General features: G+C 33.2%; 1 protein-coding gene across 1 annotated transcript in view; it reads right to left on the bottom strand.

Annotated features, from left to right (window-relative positions):
- LOC148946373 (uncharacterized) overlaps nt 1–16,669 on the bottom strand; it is a 66,295-nt gene that overhangs the window by 41,909 nt on the left and 7,717 nt on the right. Inside the window, exon 2 of the mRNA XM_089097680.1 lies at nt 9,636–9,880. Within this exon, the coding sequence (XP_088953806.1) occupies nt 9,636–9,880 (245 nt within the window). The remainder of the gene's footprint in view (nt 1–9,635; nt 9,881–16,669) is intronic.

Raw genomic sequence — 16,669 nt, forward strand, 5'->3', positions numbered from 1 at the left:
GGATGACTTAATCCCCTGAAGTCCCCAGGGGGAGGGCTAAAAGTTATGAACTTAACCCAATGTTAACATATAGTATTGGTTATTGGGAAGTATACAGAAGTTTTCAGGAGGGTTTTTTTCTGGTAGTGGGGGGAGAGTCAGGGGTTATGTTGGAGGATCTGTCCACGAAGGAATTTTTCATGAGGGAAGGGAAATTGCCATGAAGGGGGCGCCGGACTTGCCAGCATTTTTTATTGCTTATTGGGAAGTATACAGACATTTTCAGGAAGGATTTTTTTCTGGAGTGGGGGGGGGGCTAGAGGAGGGGGTTACTCTGGAGAATCTTTCCGTGGAGGATGTTTCCTTGGGGTAAGGGACATTTCTATGAAGGGGGCGCTGGACTTCCAAGCATTATTTAAAAAACGATCAGAAAGTAAATAAAAAAAACTGAAAAGTTGAAAAGTTTTTTCAACTGAAATTAAGAAGCAATATTAGAACTTAAAACGAACAGAGATTATTATGTTTATGAGGGGGTTCTCCCCCAAGTCAATACCACGCTCTTTACGCAACAGTTTTTTTTTTAGTGCTTTCAAAAGAGCTATCTATTCTAATTAAACGGCCTTTGTGATTCAGGGGGTTGTGAATTAAAACTTTTTTTTTTAACTTTTAACGTAAAAAGCGCGGTATTGACTAAGGGGAGAACCCCCTCATATACGTAATAACATATACGTAATAAAAACAAACAATAAAAAAAAACGATACGGCTCAATAGTAATCGAAACTTTTAAAAATTGAATTTTGATGTTAATAAATGTATCAAAAGAATATGTTTATACTGCTGATCTTAAATATATAATTTTTATTAAGTTTAGTATTACTCATCAAAAGCTACGAGCCTGTGAATTTTTACCCGATTTATTGAATAGGGGGGAAACATCCCCCGAAAGGGAATAAGCTTTAACGAAAATCACGCTGTCACATCCAACATATCAGAAAACCCTCTTAGATAGGTTTCAAGCTCATATCTACAAAAATCTGCAACTTTGTATTTTTTGCCAGAAGAAAAATATACGAATACAGAAGTTAGTTACGTAAGTTAACTTGTAAATTACGTCATAACCAAATTCAGAGACATCCATTTAGCAAAAGAAAAGTAAAATTTTTATGCAAATTTTGTTTACTTTTTCAATGACGGTGAGCCAAAATAAAAGCTGCATTAACTAAAAAACGATCAGAAATTAAATAAAAAAAGTTTTTTAAACTGAAAGTAAGGAGCGACATTAAAACTTAAAACGAACAGAAATTATTACGTATATGAAAGGGGCTGTCCCCTCCTCAACACCTCGCTATTCATGCTAAATTTTGACTCTGTCTCACAACTTTATTTTTTAAAACAATAAAAAACTTTAGCGTAAAGAGCAAGGCGTTGAGGAGGGGACAGCCCCTTTCAAATACGGAATAATTTCTGTTCGTTTTAAGTTTTAATGTCGCTACTTACTTTCAGTTTAAAAAACTTGGTTTTTTTTATTTATCGTTTCATAGATCAAATTTCATGCGAGAGGGTTATTTAATCGTTTGTAAATAAACGTTTTATTTCATCGTAGGTATTGTAATGCATGAAAGATTGGAATAAAAGTCGATATTAATATCCATACTAAAGCAGGCACACTTTATGGCGGTGTAGCTTAGATCCTGCGAGAAATTTGAAAGACTTTTTTGGAGGACTCTACGCAATAATTCGTGCTAACATGAAGACTAATTAATCCTTTATAAGCCCTTCAAGCTAAATCTGTGGGTGACCATCTCTGCAAAGAGTATTTTGGGGTGGGTCTGGACAGTAGCCTTCTTTAAGTTGGGAATACTGAATCTCATTTTAATATAACTTTGCCATATACTAGCCCTTTCATAGTTTCTAAACTATATTTGAATTATACGGCAATCGTGGTCGTACCAGTAGCTGCGACCTAGTAAAGGGCGAAGGACAGCCTAGAGTAGCCAAAATTTAATTAAACAAGCAAAAAGGTGGCACTAGACCTCCATTCAGAACCATCAATTCAAGTTCCCGTGTCATGGCCCTTCAGCATAGAAGTGCAATGGGGTACTGGGAGTAGGCCATCCTATGCTTTTCCACGCCCTTTCTGTTTACCTTCCCCAGGTACCCAATTAAAGTGGCGTTAACTCTGGCCAAGCTTACTGAGTCACGCCACTGATCCCTTCCTGAATTATATAATCAGCGAGACCAGGCACCGAGCCCTAGCCTTGAAAGACTTGGGATTGCTAGTTCGTGCACTAACCGCTCGGCAAGGCAAGCCTTAGGACTAAAATTGAAAACGAAATTATAAAGAATTTGTCAATTTGTGATTTTCAGTCAGATTCAACTGAACAGTAATTTATAGTTATGAGACGATGTTTCAGAGAATTTCAAAATAAAAGCCTCAAACCCCTCAAAAATAAGTAACACTGAATAAAAAGTACACCATTGGAAAAACGGATGTCAAAAACTTTTGTCTTGGGGTTTACTGTCCCACACCTTGAAAACCAAGCGACATTAAACTTCTGGATGGTTAACATTGATATGTCTCCTTTTACACCACCTTCTCCCCGAGAAGTGACCTGATGGATCATACCATTTCGGGAGACGGCTCGTTTGAACTGAAACGAGTATATTTAATACCCTTTTCAAGTAGCGAAGTAAATAACGCTAAAACAAAATGTCATTCTTTACCAATTTGTGCTGCGTTGGCCAGTGTCGTCAATTCACGAAGGGGGTAATATTTACTTTTTCTAAACCTTAAAAGGGCTGCAAATTTGTCGCTTGTATTTAAAATAGATCTTTTGGGAATAATATGCAGAATTAGCCAATAATCAAAGAGAATTTGCAACAGAGCCAACTGAGTCAAAAGTTAATGAAAAAGAACCACTAGCAAAGAACAAAGTAAGATTGGCAAAAAGAATTAACGAGTATATCAAACTGTAGGGATTTTGTTAGTCATTACTTTTTTATTTCTGCCATTAATATGATCTACTTTTCAACACGGACCAAAATAAAAATTTCTTTACCAATCTATTGACATCAGCAATACTGTTCAGACGTCACAACTTCTATTACTTATTTATTACTCCAGCTTTTGTATTGTCAATCCCCAAAGTTTCTCGTGGATACAATTTCTTGGATTTGTGACTGTTAAACACAAATAACCTTTAATAGCTTTGTTACTTGATATACATAAGAAAAAACTTCATTAGGTTACCGATTCCCGGGAATTAACGGAAATAAAGAAAAGTAACTTATTTGAAATAAAGAAATAACCGTAAAACAGAGAATTAATATATAGGGAATTATGAGAGATGAATATGAGAAATAGAAATAACATTGTAAGCAGAAAATTATTTATCATATAATTGTTTTTTGTATTAGAGGCAATCACGTAGCTTAAATTTTTTATTTAATTTTGTATCGGGTTAGGTAAGTTTATTATTTTTTGAATGACCCAAAAGTTATTGATTTTGTTTTGTATGAATATTTTAGTTTCAAATTTAATACTTTTGTGTTTTTGCTTATGTGATCAAAATTTCTAGATCATTGTGCTTGTTTTCATTGCCTTAATAAATGAATTTATTCCCATTTGAATGTTTATTTGTTTATCGGGTTGTATTTCTATGGCGCAAACTTTTTTTTTATGAGTTTTTAAATCTCCCGGATGCTGCCTAATAAGAATGAAGTATTGTGGATATTAATACAAAATTGGGCAAATTTCTGGCAATTCGGCTAATCATAATATGGCTATCAATATTTTCGAAAATCTGATCGGTAAGATCAGCAGTGGCGGATCCAGGGGAGGGGTGAGGTGCCCCCCCCCATAACGTAGTCTAAAGCAGTGTAATTTACTTACTTATCTAAATTTTACGTTAATTAAACTTCCTCCAAACGCAAGTTTATTGGATCAACCTATTTGGCTTGTTGTGCTTGTGCTTGTTTTCACTGCCTTAATAAATGAATTTATTCCCATTTGAATGTTTATTTGTTTATCGGGTTGGATTTCTATGGCGCAAACTTTTTAAAAGAGCGAAAATGTGAATCATTTATGGCAATGTTTAAAAAGAGTATTTGAGGTTGGAAGATTTCATAAGTTGGAAGACGGGTTCGAAGACCTTTCCAAGTTTGCTTACCTGATAGAAGGTAATAATGAATAAATTAATGCAATTCATCTCTTGTTTTTAATCAACAATTAGCAGAGTAATAAAAAAGAGTAATAAAAAGAGTAATAAAAAGAGTAAAAGAGTAATAAAAAAGTAAAGAAGATCATAACAAAATGCAAAACAGTATACACAACATATACACATTTACAAACAAATATACGTATACAAACAATATACACAAATATTCAAAAGAACAAAAAAGAAAATGTTCGAGTAAATCAACTAAATCAAAACAGAAATTAACAAAATAGCACGTAAAAATCATGATTTCGATCTCGCGAAATTTATTTTCCATATCAAACACAGGTGAGAGCAAGGCCGTACGCAGGATATTTTTTTTTTGGAGGGGGTTTTACTCAAATATTTGTTTGTATTGGGGGGGGGATACAAAGTAAAAACCTAAAAAAACGCATACAAAATTTTTTTATATCCATTTTTGCTACGTTTTTACGAGTCAGACAAACATTTCGGGAGGTTCAAACCTCCCTAACCCCCCTCCTCTGGGTATAGCCTTGGGTAAGACGATCAGTTCCTCTATATTTTTCTGTTAGTCTGGGAGTTCTGACCCAAGGTGGGAGGTTAAGAAAGTACTTACAATATGTAAAATAAAAAGAACAATACTCATAATATACTTATAATAAAGATTTATTAAGAATATCATTATGATTAAATTAAAGTTATAGCCAGTTGAAGTACTAATGAAATTACCATTATGAAAATATAATAAGGGACCTGCAAGTGAGGAAACGTTGGCAAATTAATTACTATTAAGTGCAAAAGCATTAATATATATAAATATATTTAGCATGACCCTACCATAAATGACTTGCCTGGAGTATTAGCCCCCCCCCTATATAACTAAGTATATCTTGCGATGAGTTTCAGAGTGACTCACCTAAACTCTTTCCTAGGTGCTTTTCAACCTGTAGGATCGGAGAACCAAAATAAACCCCCAGTGACGTATTTAGGGGGCAAAGGGGCGGCTGATCCCGAGATTAGCCTCTTTGGGGGAATAAATTGAGATCTTTTTTTACTTGTATTATGGTAGGGATATTGGGGTGTTTATTAAAAACCTAAATTATCCTAGGTGGTGAGAAAGGCCTTTAAACATATCTACATCTTTATGCATGACTCTTCTGAAACCCCAGTCCCTACCCCTGGAATTATTAGTATGAATATGAGCATGCTATATGTATTTAAAATGGAATCATAGAGTAGGCTAATCTATATGAAAGTACCCCTGGTTCCTCCAGCACCTTTAACCTAGCCATCCTACGACCAATTTTATAGTAAAAACAGAGACATGCTGTACCGTTCTTGACCCGGCAAAATGCGATGGTTTTCAAAAGCTATGGTTAGCGGATCAAGGTAGAACAATTGTCCTCTAATGCTTATCCCTCCCCCCCCCCATGAACCTTCCATCTGAAAGGTAGACAAGTGGCAATTTGTTATATATGTAATGTAAACAGCTTAGTGTATAAAACCGTGTTCGGTGTTATAGAAAAAAACACTGCTTCAAGATTGTCAACTGGCTTCAACTTAGTCGCATAAAAAATATTTTAAGATTTACCAAGATTGAAAGAGTAAGATAAGACGAATTTAATTTTCAAGAATAATATTCATAAGGTCTTTCAAAGCTTTTAGGGAAAACCCATTCGATTATTTATACAAATTAAAAAGTAAATTTCGGCTTAAAAATTATTTTAATTGTAATATAAATGTGCGTTATTATTAAACCATGTTAGTTTTTAGCGCGGTTTCATCTCCAAAGGTACTAAACAGAAAGAATAACCTTTTATTCTGTTACCTGGAGTATCTGATATTTTGAAGAATAAAAATAAAACCGTGGGGTGCCTACAAGAGTGCCATAAAAAGCCGTAAGCTGCTGTAGGGTGCCATAGGAAGCCCACTTTAGTGTTTCCTAACAATCATGGTGACATGGTCTTTACGTTCGCCTAGAAGAACACGGTGTTGTAAAAGTCATTAAATAGCTATAAAATATGTCATTGGCACTCCGAGCAAAGCTGAGATTTTTCTTATAAAATATTGATGCTTAGACTTTAACAAAATGTAAAAAAAGACGAAAAAAGGAAATAACAAAATATCGTTTTATAGGCTAGTATGCATAATCCTTTTCTAGAAGGTTGACGTTGAAAAGGTGAAAGGTGAAAAGGAGACGTTGGGTAACGAAAACGCTAATCAGGTGAACAGCTTCATTTACCTTGGTAGTATAATAGGCAGCACAATAGCGCTGCCTAAGTAAAGAGCTATGTCGGCACAAAGTATTATTTATTATTTCATTTTTTTTTAGACCAGGGTACCTCGTATTGAAGAAGTTGTCGTAGAAACTTCGAAAAGGGCTCATTCTATGGGAAATAAAAATGGCTAATGACCTTTTTAATAGTCTAGTGATCGGGGCGCAACTTCTGTTGCAACTACTTGTAAGGCTAAGAGCATTGAGATGAAAGTTTCAAGAAGTATATGAACATAAAGAGTATCAAAAGGACATATCAGCAATGTCATAGCAATGACTAATTGAATTAAGTTGAAACTTCCAGAACTTGATGAGAGGGATGTTCTGCTGACCAAAAGGCAATATGTTAATAATACTGCTGCTACTAGTACTACCGCTATTACAATGTTATTGCTAGTAATATGAATACTACTACTGTCACTACTATTACAACTATGCCTAAGGGTATGAAGGTAAAATTTTGAAGGAATTTGGAGGGGGAAAGATGAACTTAATTATAACGCGTCGTCTGTATGTAGGTTATCAAAAGGGTCTAACGGCAATATCTTAGGAACAGTTTGGTGTGTGAAGTTGAAAATAACAGGGCTTGTTGTGAGGGATATTGAACTAACCAAAAGAATATAGTTGCATCCTAATGCTACTGCTTCTACTCAGACTACTACTACTGTTGCTATTACTACCGCTTCTATTACTACTACTGCCAATAAAGCTTAGGCTATTACTATTAATTCTACTACTATACTACTGCTATTAAAACTAAGGGTATTAAGGCGAATAATTTGGGATATATAGAAACTGTATGGAACTAAGTCAAAACAAATCATGACCACACAGGTTGCCAAGCGGACGAATCAGAAGTACTTCAGGAGCGGTTAATGTTATTAAGCTGAAACTTTCAAAGCTTGTTGAAGGGGGTGTTGGAGAAAACAAAGGTTATATTATAAACATACACCTTTAAGGGTAAGTTTTGGGGGAATTTGAACAAGCCAGAAGGTACTATGTATATATTTTTAATGCTCCAATACAGTTACTGTAACTAAGGACGCTAAGGGTATTAAGGTGAAACTTTATAAGGTGAAACTTTAAGGGAACGTTTAGGAGGAGTTTCAATTAAACGAAGCAAACTGTATGCATGTAAGTTTTCAAAAGGGTATATAAGCAGTATCATAGGCAGCACTACTCTATGATAGCTAGAAATATAATTTAAACTTTTAAAGGCGCTAATTCAATCCAAAAATAAAAGTTCAGGTGCCCTTTTTAAGAGTAAAAAGAGATTGTGGGGCAAGCAGCCCTTCTCTGAAGCCTATTAATATTCCAAACGGATCCAGTCATCATTTTGAGACAGTCATTTTCCTCAGCATAGTAGAACGGTCCAGCAACTATGTCTTTAGGGATACTGGGTATTTCAACCCCCACAATTATGCAATTGGCCCGTTATGCATTAAAACAAAATGTTGCTTTAAATAAAATCAAAACCATTGTGTTTATGGTTGCTAACTATGGATTCTAATAAAAAATAATAAAAATAATAATAAATAATAATAATAAAAAATTAATAATAATAAAAATAATAATAATAATAAAAAATTTTCCATGAAAAAGACTAAAATAAAAGCGCAAATTATGTTCAGGTTTTGGGAAGGCATAGGGGCTATCAGCCCTTTTCATGTTAATTTTGCTCGTTTTGAGTTTGACTTGGCTATTTATTGTAATTTCTGTTCGTTTTGAGTTTCATTTATTTATTTATAGTGATTTGTGGTAGTTTTATGGTTGGAAGATTATTTGACTTTATTTCTGGTCATTTTGGCTTTACTTTTCTTTGAAAAACTTGTTTTGCGGAAAAAGTTTTTAAAAAATAATTATTATTAAGACGGTGGGAGGAGTAAAGATGTTAAAAGTAGAATAGTCGATGCGCAGGGTGTTTAGTTACAGTTTAAAAAATGTTTGGAAGAATAGGAAGATAAGTAGCAAACCAAGATTAGAATATTGGAAGCTACAGGGATGACAGTGGTCAAGCATGATACTGAAGCATTGGCGCTCCGAAAACTGGATGAAGATTTGCTAGACGTTTCCCAGAGAAATTGCCTACGGATTGTTCTGGGTACCCGTCTGACTGATCGTATTTCGAACAGTAAGCTGTATGGGAAGTGTGGTTCAATCCCGCTTTTTAGGGCTTTAATGAGAGAAAGGTTTAGATGGCTAGGGAACGTTCTGAGGATGCAGTATGACAGATTCCAGAAGATTGTGCTTTTTGGTCAACCTTCTAAAGAGAAACAGAAAGCAGGTCGTCCGCGGTTGGGGTGGAAAGATGTCGTAAAGAAAGGTTTACGGGAATAGGGAACTTCCTGGGAGGGTAAAAAGAGGGAGGTTTTGAAGGATTCAGGAGCAGATTGCGTGGCTGTGTTGGCCTCGGGCTGCCTGTTGCTGCGGTGAGTTGTTAGTATTAGTAGTAGTAGTTGAAGGGCAGGGTGGGGGCAGACACTCTTTAAATCAGCATATTATGGGCACTATATGAATTTTTCTCATGAAATCGCGAATACATTCTAAAATACCCCCCCCCCCCCCGAAAAAAGATAAATGTACTTTATAAATAGTCGGGGAATATTGAAACATCGTGGTATTTCAAGTGACAGATTCGTAGATCCTCTGAAAATGTGCTTGCTGCTTTAAATCACAATCAGGAGGGGATTTAGCGTTTATGCATCTTCTCAGGCGATAAATTTGTATCGAAGACTATTTTGACACGAACATTTGTATACACTAAGAGTCATCACGTATTAGGAATGAGGGAGACGCATGGGGAGCGGTACAAAACGCATTATATTGAATACCTTACCTAACTTAACCTAACACAATCAAAATACCATCTCTGTATATTAAGTATTTAATAAAAATATACCTACAGCAAAGACTTCAACTGAGTCTAAGCTAATTGTCTCCAAGTACAGACAGCTATAAGCCGGCTATTATCTGGTCTTGCAAATCCAAATTTTCGAGTGTATAGGCTACTGGCTAATACACAAGTATCGAGTTTTATTATAGTTTACTGATTTTACGGCATTTTTTTTTAACCAAACGTGACACCAGTCTTTGAACATGTGCAGTTAGTTGGCCAAAATCTATCGTTTCCTGCTTAAAGGTTTGGGTCTCTACACTTCTCTATGCCCACATACTACACACTAGCAGCTATAGACTCACCTACCTTTGGCATAAAGTTTAGTAAGACTGAGAGCGTTACTGAAAACTGGCTTCTGAAGAATTCAACATCATTTTGCTTTAATGAAATTCCTTGAATCCAAGTAGTCTTTGATAGAACCATATATGACGAAGAAGCGCAAAATTCCAAGAGTAAGGCAGCAAGTAGTCTATAACACTCGGAATGATCACTCTGAATATTTCTGGATGAAACAGCAAAATAAATTCCAGTCCACGTGAAGAGTGATTCAGCTGGAAATACAAAGACATATAATTTTCAAAAAAACTTGCTACGTGTAAACATGATACATGGTACTGTAAAAGATATGCTACGCGTGGGTGTGCTTGATAAGTATACCTTCGAAACAGATTGAGATTGATGGAATTAAAAACGAGCAAAGATGGGGTTTTTAAAGGCCAAATAAAAATACTGACAAAACACAACAAAGCGAATATTTCGAGGGGAAAAACGCCTCTCTTCTTCAGCGTGAAACGAAAAAATATAATCAATGAGAGCGCCGAAGAAAAACCAACAAAATAAAACACGGAAAGTCCATGTGAATGTAAAAAAAAACAATGAAAAAACCCAAATATTAAAAGATGACTAAAATTCAACAAAAACCAAAAATTGTAAGAATCAAAACCAAATTAAAATGAAATTTGTCAGTATTTTCATTTGGCCTTTAAAAACCCCCTTTTTGCTCGTTTTTCTTTCTTTATGCTATGTCAGGCCAATGTGCCTTGGTGCATTAATCTAGCCGAGTGGATTGGTGCACTGGATTTAGGATTCTTTGTCCGAGAGGGCGAGGGTTCGAATCCTATTATACCCAATTATTTGTTTTGGGACGAGGGTCAGTGCTGTGACTCTGTAAGCTCAGCCAGAGTCGACCCAGCTCTAAATAAGTACCTGGAGAAATCTGGAGAAGGTAAACAGAAAGGGTGTGCGAAAGCACAGGATGGTTGACCCCCAACCCCCCTTGCACTTCCTGGCTGAAAGGCCAAGAAACGGAGATCAGCACCGCCGGTAGGGACTGTAGAGTCCAATGCCGTATTCTTTACCTCTTTTCTTACTTTTTAGGCCAATGTGGCTTGAGAAATTATCTTCGTGATAGAATTAAATTTGACAGTAATTGTTTATTGTTTTTTTTCGCTTCGGGATCATGATATTATGTTGTTTTATTGTGTATGAATTATTTATATATGTTTTTTTCCGCTACACGGTTTCACCCTTCTGCTTATGATAGATTATACTTTTTTTTTACTTTTTCTTCTATTTTTTATATTTTGTTATTAGCACACCATCGTAAGCGACACTTTTAGTGTGCTACCGATGGATTTTGTCTCTGTTTTTTTTTTTATAATCAATTGCTATTATTACTACTAATATAAAATTATTTATATTTTGGCTCTTAAAAATGTTCTTTTATATTCTATCGAGTTATATTTTTAAAAATGAATCTTATTGAATTCGCAAAACCCAAGACGTCTTATTTCTTCTTTTTTAAAGAGACCCACCTTCACTTCAATGTAATTCCACGTGAGAAGTGATTAAGCCATAAACTTGAGTTTACTGGATGATTTCTTTTACTCTTGTCTACCAGATTTGGCTTTAAAAGGAGAGAATATTTAACACAAAATGATTTTTTAGTGACTTACTTAAATTAGTCAATATTCAATCGAGTTATATTTTTAAAAATGAATCTTATTTGATTCGCAAAACTCAAGACGTTTTATTTTTTCCTCTTTTAAAGATGACTCACGTTCACTTCAATGCCACAAATCCTACCACAAATGTAAGCTTAATGGAATTTTTCTTGTACCCTTGTCTACCAGTTCCCTTGGAGTGATTCGGCTTTAAAAGGAGAGAACATTTAACATAGAATAATTTTATAGTGACTTACTAAAATTAGACAATATTCTAACGATTTATATATTTAAAAATGAATATTATTGGATTCGCAAAGCTCAAGGAGATTTATTTCTCCTATTTCAAAGATGACTCACGTTCACTTCAATGCCACAAATTCAACCACAAATGTAAGTTTAATGGAATTTTTCTTGTACCCTTGTCTACCAGTTCCCTTGGAGTGATTTGGCTTTAAAAGGACAGAATATTTAACACAGAATGGTTTTCTAGTGACTTAATTAAATTAGTCAATATTCAATCGAGTTATATATTTAAAAATTAATCTTCTTTGATTCGCAAAACTCAAGACGTTTTATTTTTCCTATTTTAAAGATGACTCACGTTCACTTCACTGCCACAAATTCGACCACACATGTAAGTTTAATGGAAGTTTTCTTGTACCCGTGTCTAACCGTTCCCTTGGAGTGAATCTGCTTTAAACGGACATAACATTTAACATAGAAAGATTTTCTAGCAACTTACTAAAATTACTCAGTATTCTATAGAGTTATAATTTAAAAAATGAATATTATTGGATTCACAAAGATCAAGGAGTTGTATTTGTAATATATTAAATATTACTAACGTTAACTTAAATTGCACAAATACGACTACAAATGTAATTTTAATGGAATTTTTCTTGTACCCTTGTCTACCAGTTCCCTTGGAGTGATTCGGCATTAAAGTCACATAATATTTAACATAGAATGATTTTCGAGTAAATTGTTAAAATTAGTCAGTACTAAATTGATTTATATTTTAAAAAATGAATCTTATTGGATTAAAAAAGCTCAAGGTGAGTTTTTTTTAATATTTTATATATTACTAACGTTCAATTCCATGGCTCAAATCCGACCACAACTGTAGTTTTAAGGGAATTTTTCTTGTAACGGTGTCTAACAGGTCCCTTGGAGTGATTTGGCTTTAAAATGGTATAACATTTAACACAGAATGATTTTCTAGTGACTTACTAAATTTATTCAATATTCTATCGAGTTATATTTTTAAAAATGAATCTTATTGGATTCGCAAAACTCAAGACGTTTTATTTTTCCTATTTTAAAGATGACTCACGTTCACTTCAATGCCACAAATCCTACCACAAATGTAAGTTTAATGGAATTTTTCTTGTACCCTTGTCTACCAGTTCCCTTGGAGTGATTTGGCTTTAAAAGGATAGAATATTTAACAAAAAATGATTTTCTAGTGACTTACTTAAATTAGGTAATATTCTATCGAGTTATATTTTTAAAAATTAATCTTGTTTGATTCGCAAAACTCAAGACGTTTTATTTTTCCTATTTCAAATATTACTCACGTTCACTTATATGCCACAACTACTAACACAAATGTAGGTTTAATTGAATTTTTCTTTTAACCTTGTCTAACAGTTCCCTTGGAGTGATTTGGCTTTAAAATGACAGAATATTTAACATAGAATGATTTTCTAGTAACTTAATAATATTATTCAATTTTCTGTCTAGTTTTATTTAAATAATTGAATCTTATGGCCTTCTTAACTCTCTAGGAGTAGTTTTAGTAATAATAGTAATAATACTATCGGTAACTAAAAAGCCACACTTACGACCAAAACATGAATAGGTAATGAAGTTTTAATGGAATATTGTCGACCACGTACCGTTGCGTGATTCTGATTTATAGTTGAATAAAGTTAACCAGAGAATGATTTTCTAGTGAATTACTAAATTTATTCAGTATACTATCGAGTTTTATTTTTAAAAATGAATCTTATTGGATTCGCAAAACTCAAGACGTTTTATTTTTCCTCTTTTAAAGATGATTCACGTTCACTTCAATGGCACAATTTTGACCACAAATGTAAGTTTAATGGAAGTTTTCTTCTACTCTTGTCTACCAGTTCCCTTGGAGTGATTTGGCTCTAAAGGGACATAATGTTTAACACAAAATGATATTCTAGTGACTTACTTAAATTAGTCAATATTCTATAGAGTTATATTTTTAAAAATGAATCTTGTTGGATTCGCAAAGCTCAAGGCATTTTATTTGTCCTATATTATATATTATTCATGGTCAATTCACTTCCACACACTATACCAAAACACTCATATTAATTGAAGTTTTCTTGTCACCTTTTCTATATGTTCAATGGGAGTATTTCTTCCCGGAAATCGAATAATAATTACGATAGACTTAATTTATAGTAACTCACTAAAATTACTAAGTATTCAATTGAGTAATATTTTTAAAAAAGAATCTCAGTGCATTCGAAACGCTCAAGGCGTTTTATTATTAATATTTTAAATATTACTAATGTTCACTACAATGGCGACAAACTCGACCACAACTGTAAGTTTAATGGAAGTTTTTTTGTACTCTTGTCTATCTGGTCCCTTGGAGTGATTCGGCTTTAAAGTGGCATAATATTTAACATAGAATGATATTATAGTAACTTACTAAAAATAGTCAATATTCTATAAAGTCTTATTTTTTAAAATGAATCTTATTGGATTCGCAAAGCTCAAGACGTTTTATTTTTTCCTCTTTTAAAGATGACTCACGTTCACTTCAATGCCACAAATTCGACTACAAATGTAATTTCAATGGAATTTTTCTTGTACCCTTGTCTACCAGTTCCCTTGGAGTGATTTGGCTTTAAAAGGACAGAATATTTACCACACAATGATTTTCTAGTGACTTAGTTAAATTAGTCAATATTCTATCGAGTTATATTTTTAAAAATTAATCTTATTTGATTCGCAAAACTCAAGACGTTTTATTATTCCTCTTTTAAAGATGATTCACGTTCACTACAATGCCACAAATTCCACCACAAATGTAAGTTTAATGGAAGTTTTCTTGTACCCTTGTCTACCGGTTCCCTTGGAGTGATTTGGCTTTAAAAGGACAGAATATTTAACACAGAATGATTTTCTAGTGACTTAATTAAATTAGTCAATATTCTATCGAGTTATATTTTTAAAAATGAATCTTATTGGATTCGCAAAACTCAAGACGTTTTATTTTTACTCTTTTAAAGATGACTCACGTTCACTACAATGCCACAAATTCGACCACAAATGTAAGTTTAATGGAATTTTTCTTGTACCCTTGTCTACCAGTTCCCTTGGAGTGATTTGGCTTTAAAAGGACAGAATATTTAACACAAAATGATATTCTAGTGACTTAATTAAATTAGTCAATATTCAATTGAGTTATATTTTTAAAAATTAATCTTATTTGATTCGTAAAACTCAAGACGTTTTATTTTTCCTCTTTTAAAGATGACTCACGTTCACTTCAATGCCACAAATTCGACCACAAATGTAATTTTAATGGAATTTTTCTTGTACCCTTGTCTACCAGTTCCCTTGGAGTGATTTGGCTTTAAAAGGACAGAATATTTAACACACAATGATTTTCTAGTGACTCATTTAATTTTTTCAGTATTCAATTTAGTTCTATTTATAAAAATTAATCTCATTTCATTCGCAAAACTCAAGACATTTTATTATTACTCTTTTAAATATGAATATCGTTCACTACACTCGCACAAATAATACCACAAATGTAATCTTAATGGCATTTTTATATTAACGATGTCTAACGGGTACCTTGGAGGGAGTTGGCTCTAAAATTAAAGAATATTTAACACAAAATGATTTTCTAGTGACTTATTTAAATTAGTCAATATTCTATCGAGTTATATTTTTAAAAATGAATCTTATTTGATTCGCAAAACTCAAGACGTTTTATTTTTCCTCTTTTAAAGATGACTCACGTTCACTACAATCCCACACAGTATACTACAAATGTAAGTTTTATTGAATTTTCATTTTACCGTTTTCTACCGTGTACCTTGTAGTGATTCGTCCCTAAATTGGAATAATATTTACGATAGAAGGATTTTCTAGAAACTTACTAAAATTATTCAGTATTCAATCTAGTTATATTTTTAAAATTGAATCTAATTGTATTCTAAAAGCTCAAGGAGTGTTATTATTACTATTTTAAATATGATTAATGTTCACTTAAATTGCACAATTTTGACCACAAATGTAAGTTTAATGGAAGTTTTATTGTACTCTTGTCTACCAGTTCCCTTGGAGTGATTTGGCTTTAAAGGGACAGAATGTTTAACACAAAATGATATTCTAGTGACTTATTTAAATTAGTCAATATTCTATCGAGTTATATTTTTAAAAATTAATCTTATTTCATTCGTAAAACTCAAGACATTTTATTTTCCCTCTTTTAAAGATGACTTGCGTTCACTTTAATGCCACAAACTCGACCACAAATGTAATCTTAATGGAATTTTTCTTGTACCCTTGTCTATCAGTTCCCTTGGAGTGATTTGGCTTTAAAAGGAGATAATGTTTAACATAGAATGATATTCTAGTGACTTAATTAAATTAGTCAATATTCTATATAGTTATATTTTTAAAAATGAATCTTATTGGATTCGCAAAACTCAAGGCGTTTTATTTTTCCTATTTTAAAGATGACTCACGTTCACTTCAATGCCACAAAATCGACCACAAATGTAAGTTTAATGGAAGTTTTCTTTTACCCGTGTCTAACAGTTCCCTTGGAGTGATTTGTCTTTAAAGGGACATAATGTTTAACACAAAATGATTTTCTAGTGACTTATTTAAATTAGTCAATATTCTATCAAGTTATATTTTTAAAAATGAATCTTATTGGATTCTCAACGCTCAATACATGGTATTTGTAATATATTAAATATTAATCATTTTAACATATCATGCACACCCTCGCACACCCCTTTACTTTTAAATCAATTTTTCGATGTATCTTTACTACATCGTAAAGATGTGTGATTCGTCTTTGTTATGGAATAATATTTACGATAGAAGGATATTCTAGTAACTTACTAAAATTAGTCAGTATTCTATCGAGTTTTATATTTAAAATTGAATATTCTTGGATTCGCAAAACTCAAGACGTTTTATTTTTCCTATTTTATATATGATTCACGTTCACTTCAATGGCACAAATTCGACCACAAATGTAAGTTTAATGGAAGTTTTCTTGTACCATTGTCTACCAGTTCCCTTGGAGTGAATTGGCTTTAAAAGGACAGAATATTTAACACAAAATGATTTTCTAGAGACTTACTTAAATTAGTCAGT

The sequence above is a fragment of the Artemia sp. Qi Xiang Cuo genome, chromosome 12 (genome assembly GCF_049724085.1).
Source record: "Artemia sp. Qi Xiang Cuo chromosome 12, ASM4972408v1, whole genome shotgun sequence".
NCBI classification, from domain to species: domain Eukaryota; kingdom Metazoa; phylum Arthropoda; class Branchiopoda; order Anostraca; family Artemiidae; genus Artemia; species Artemia sp. Qi Xiang Cuo.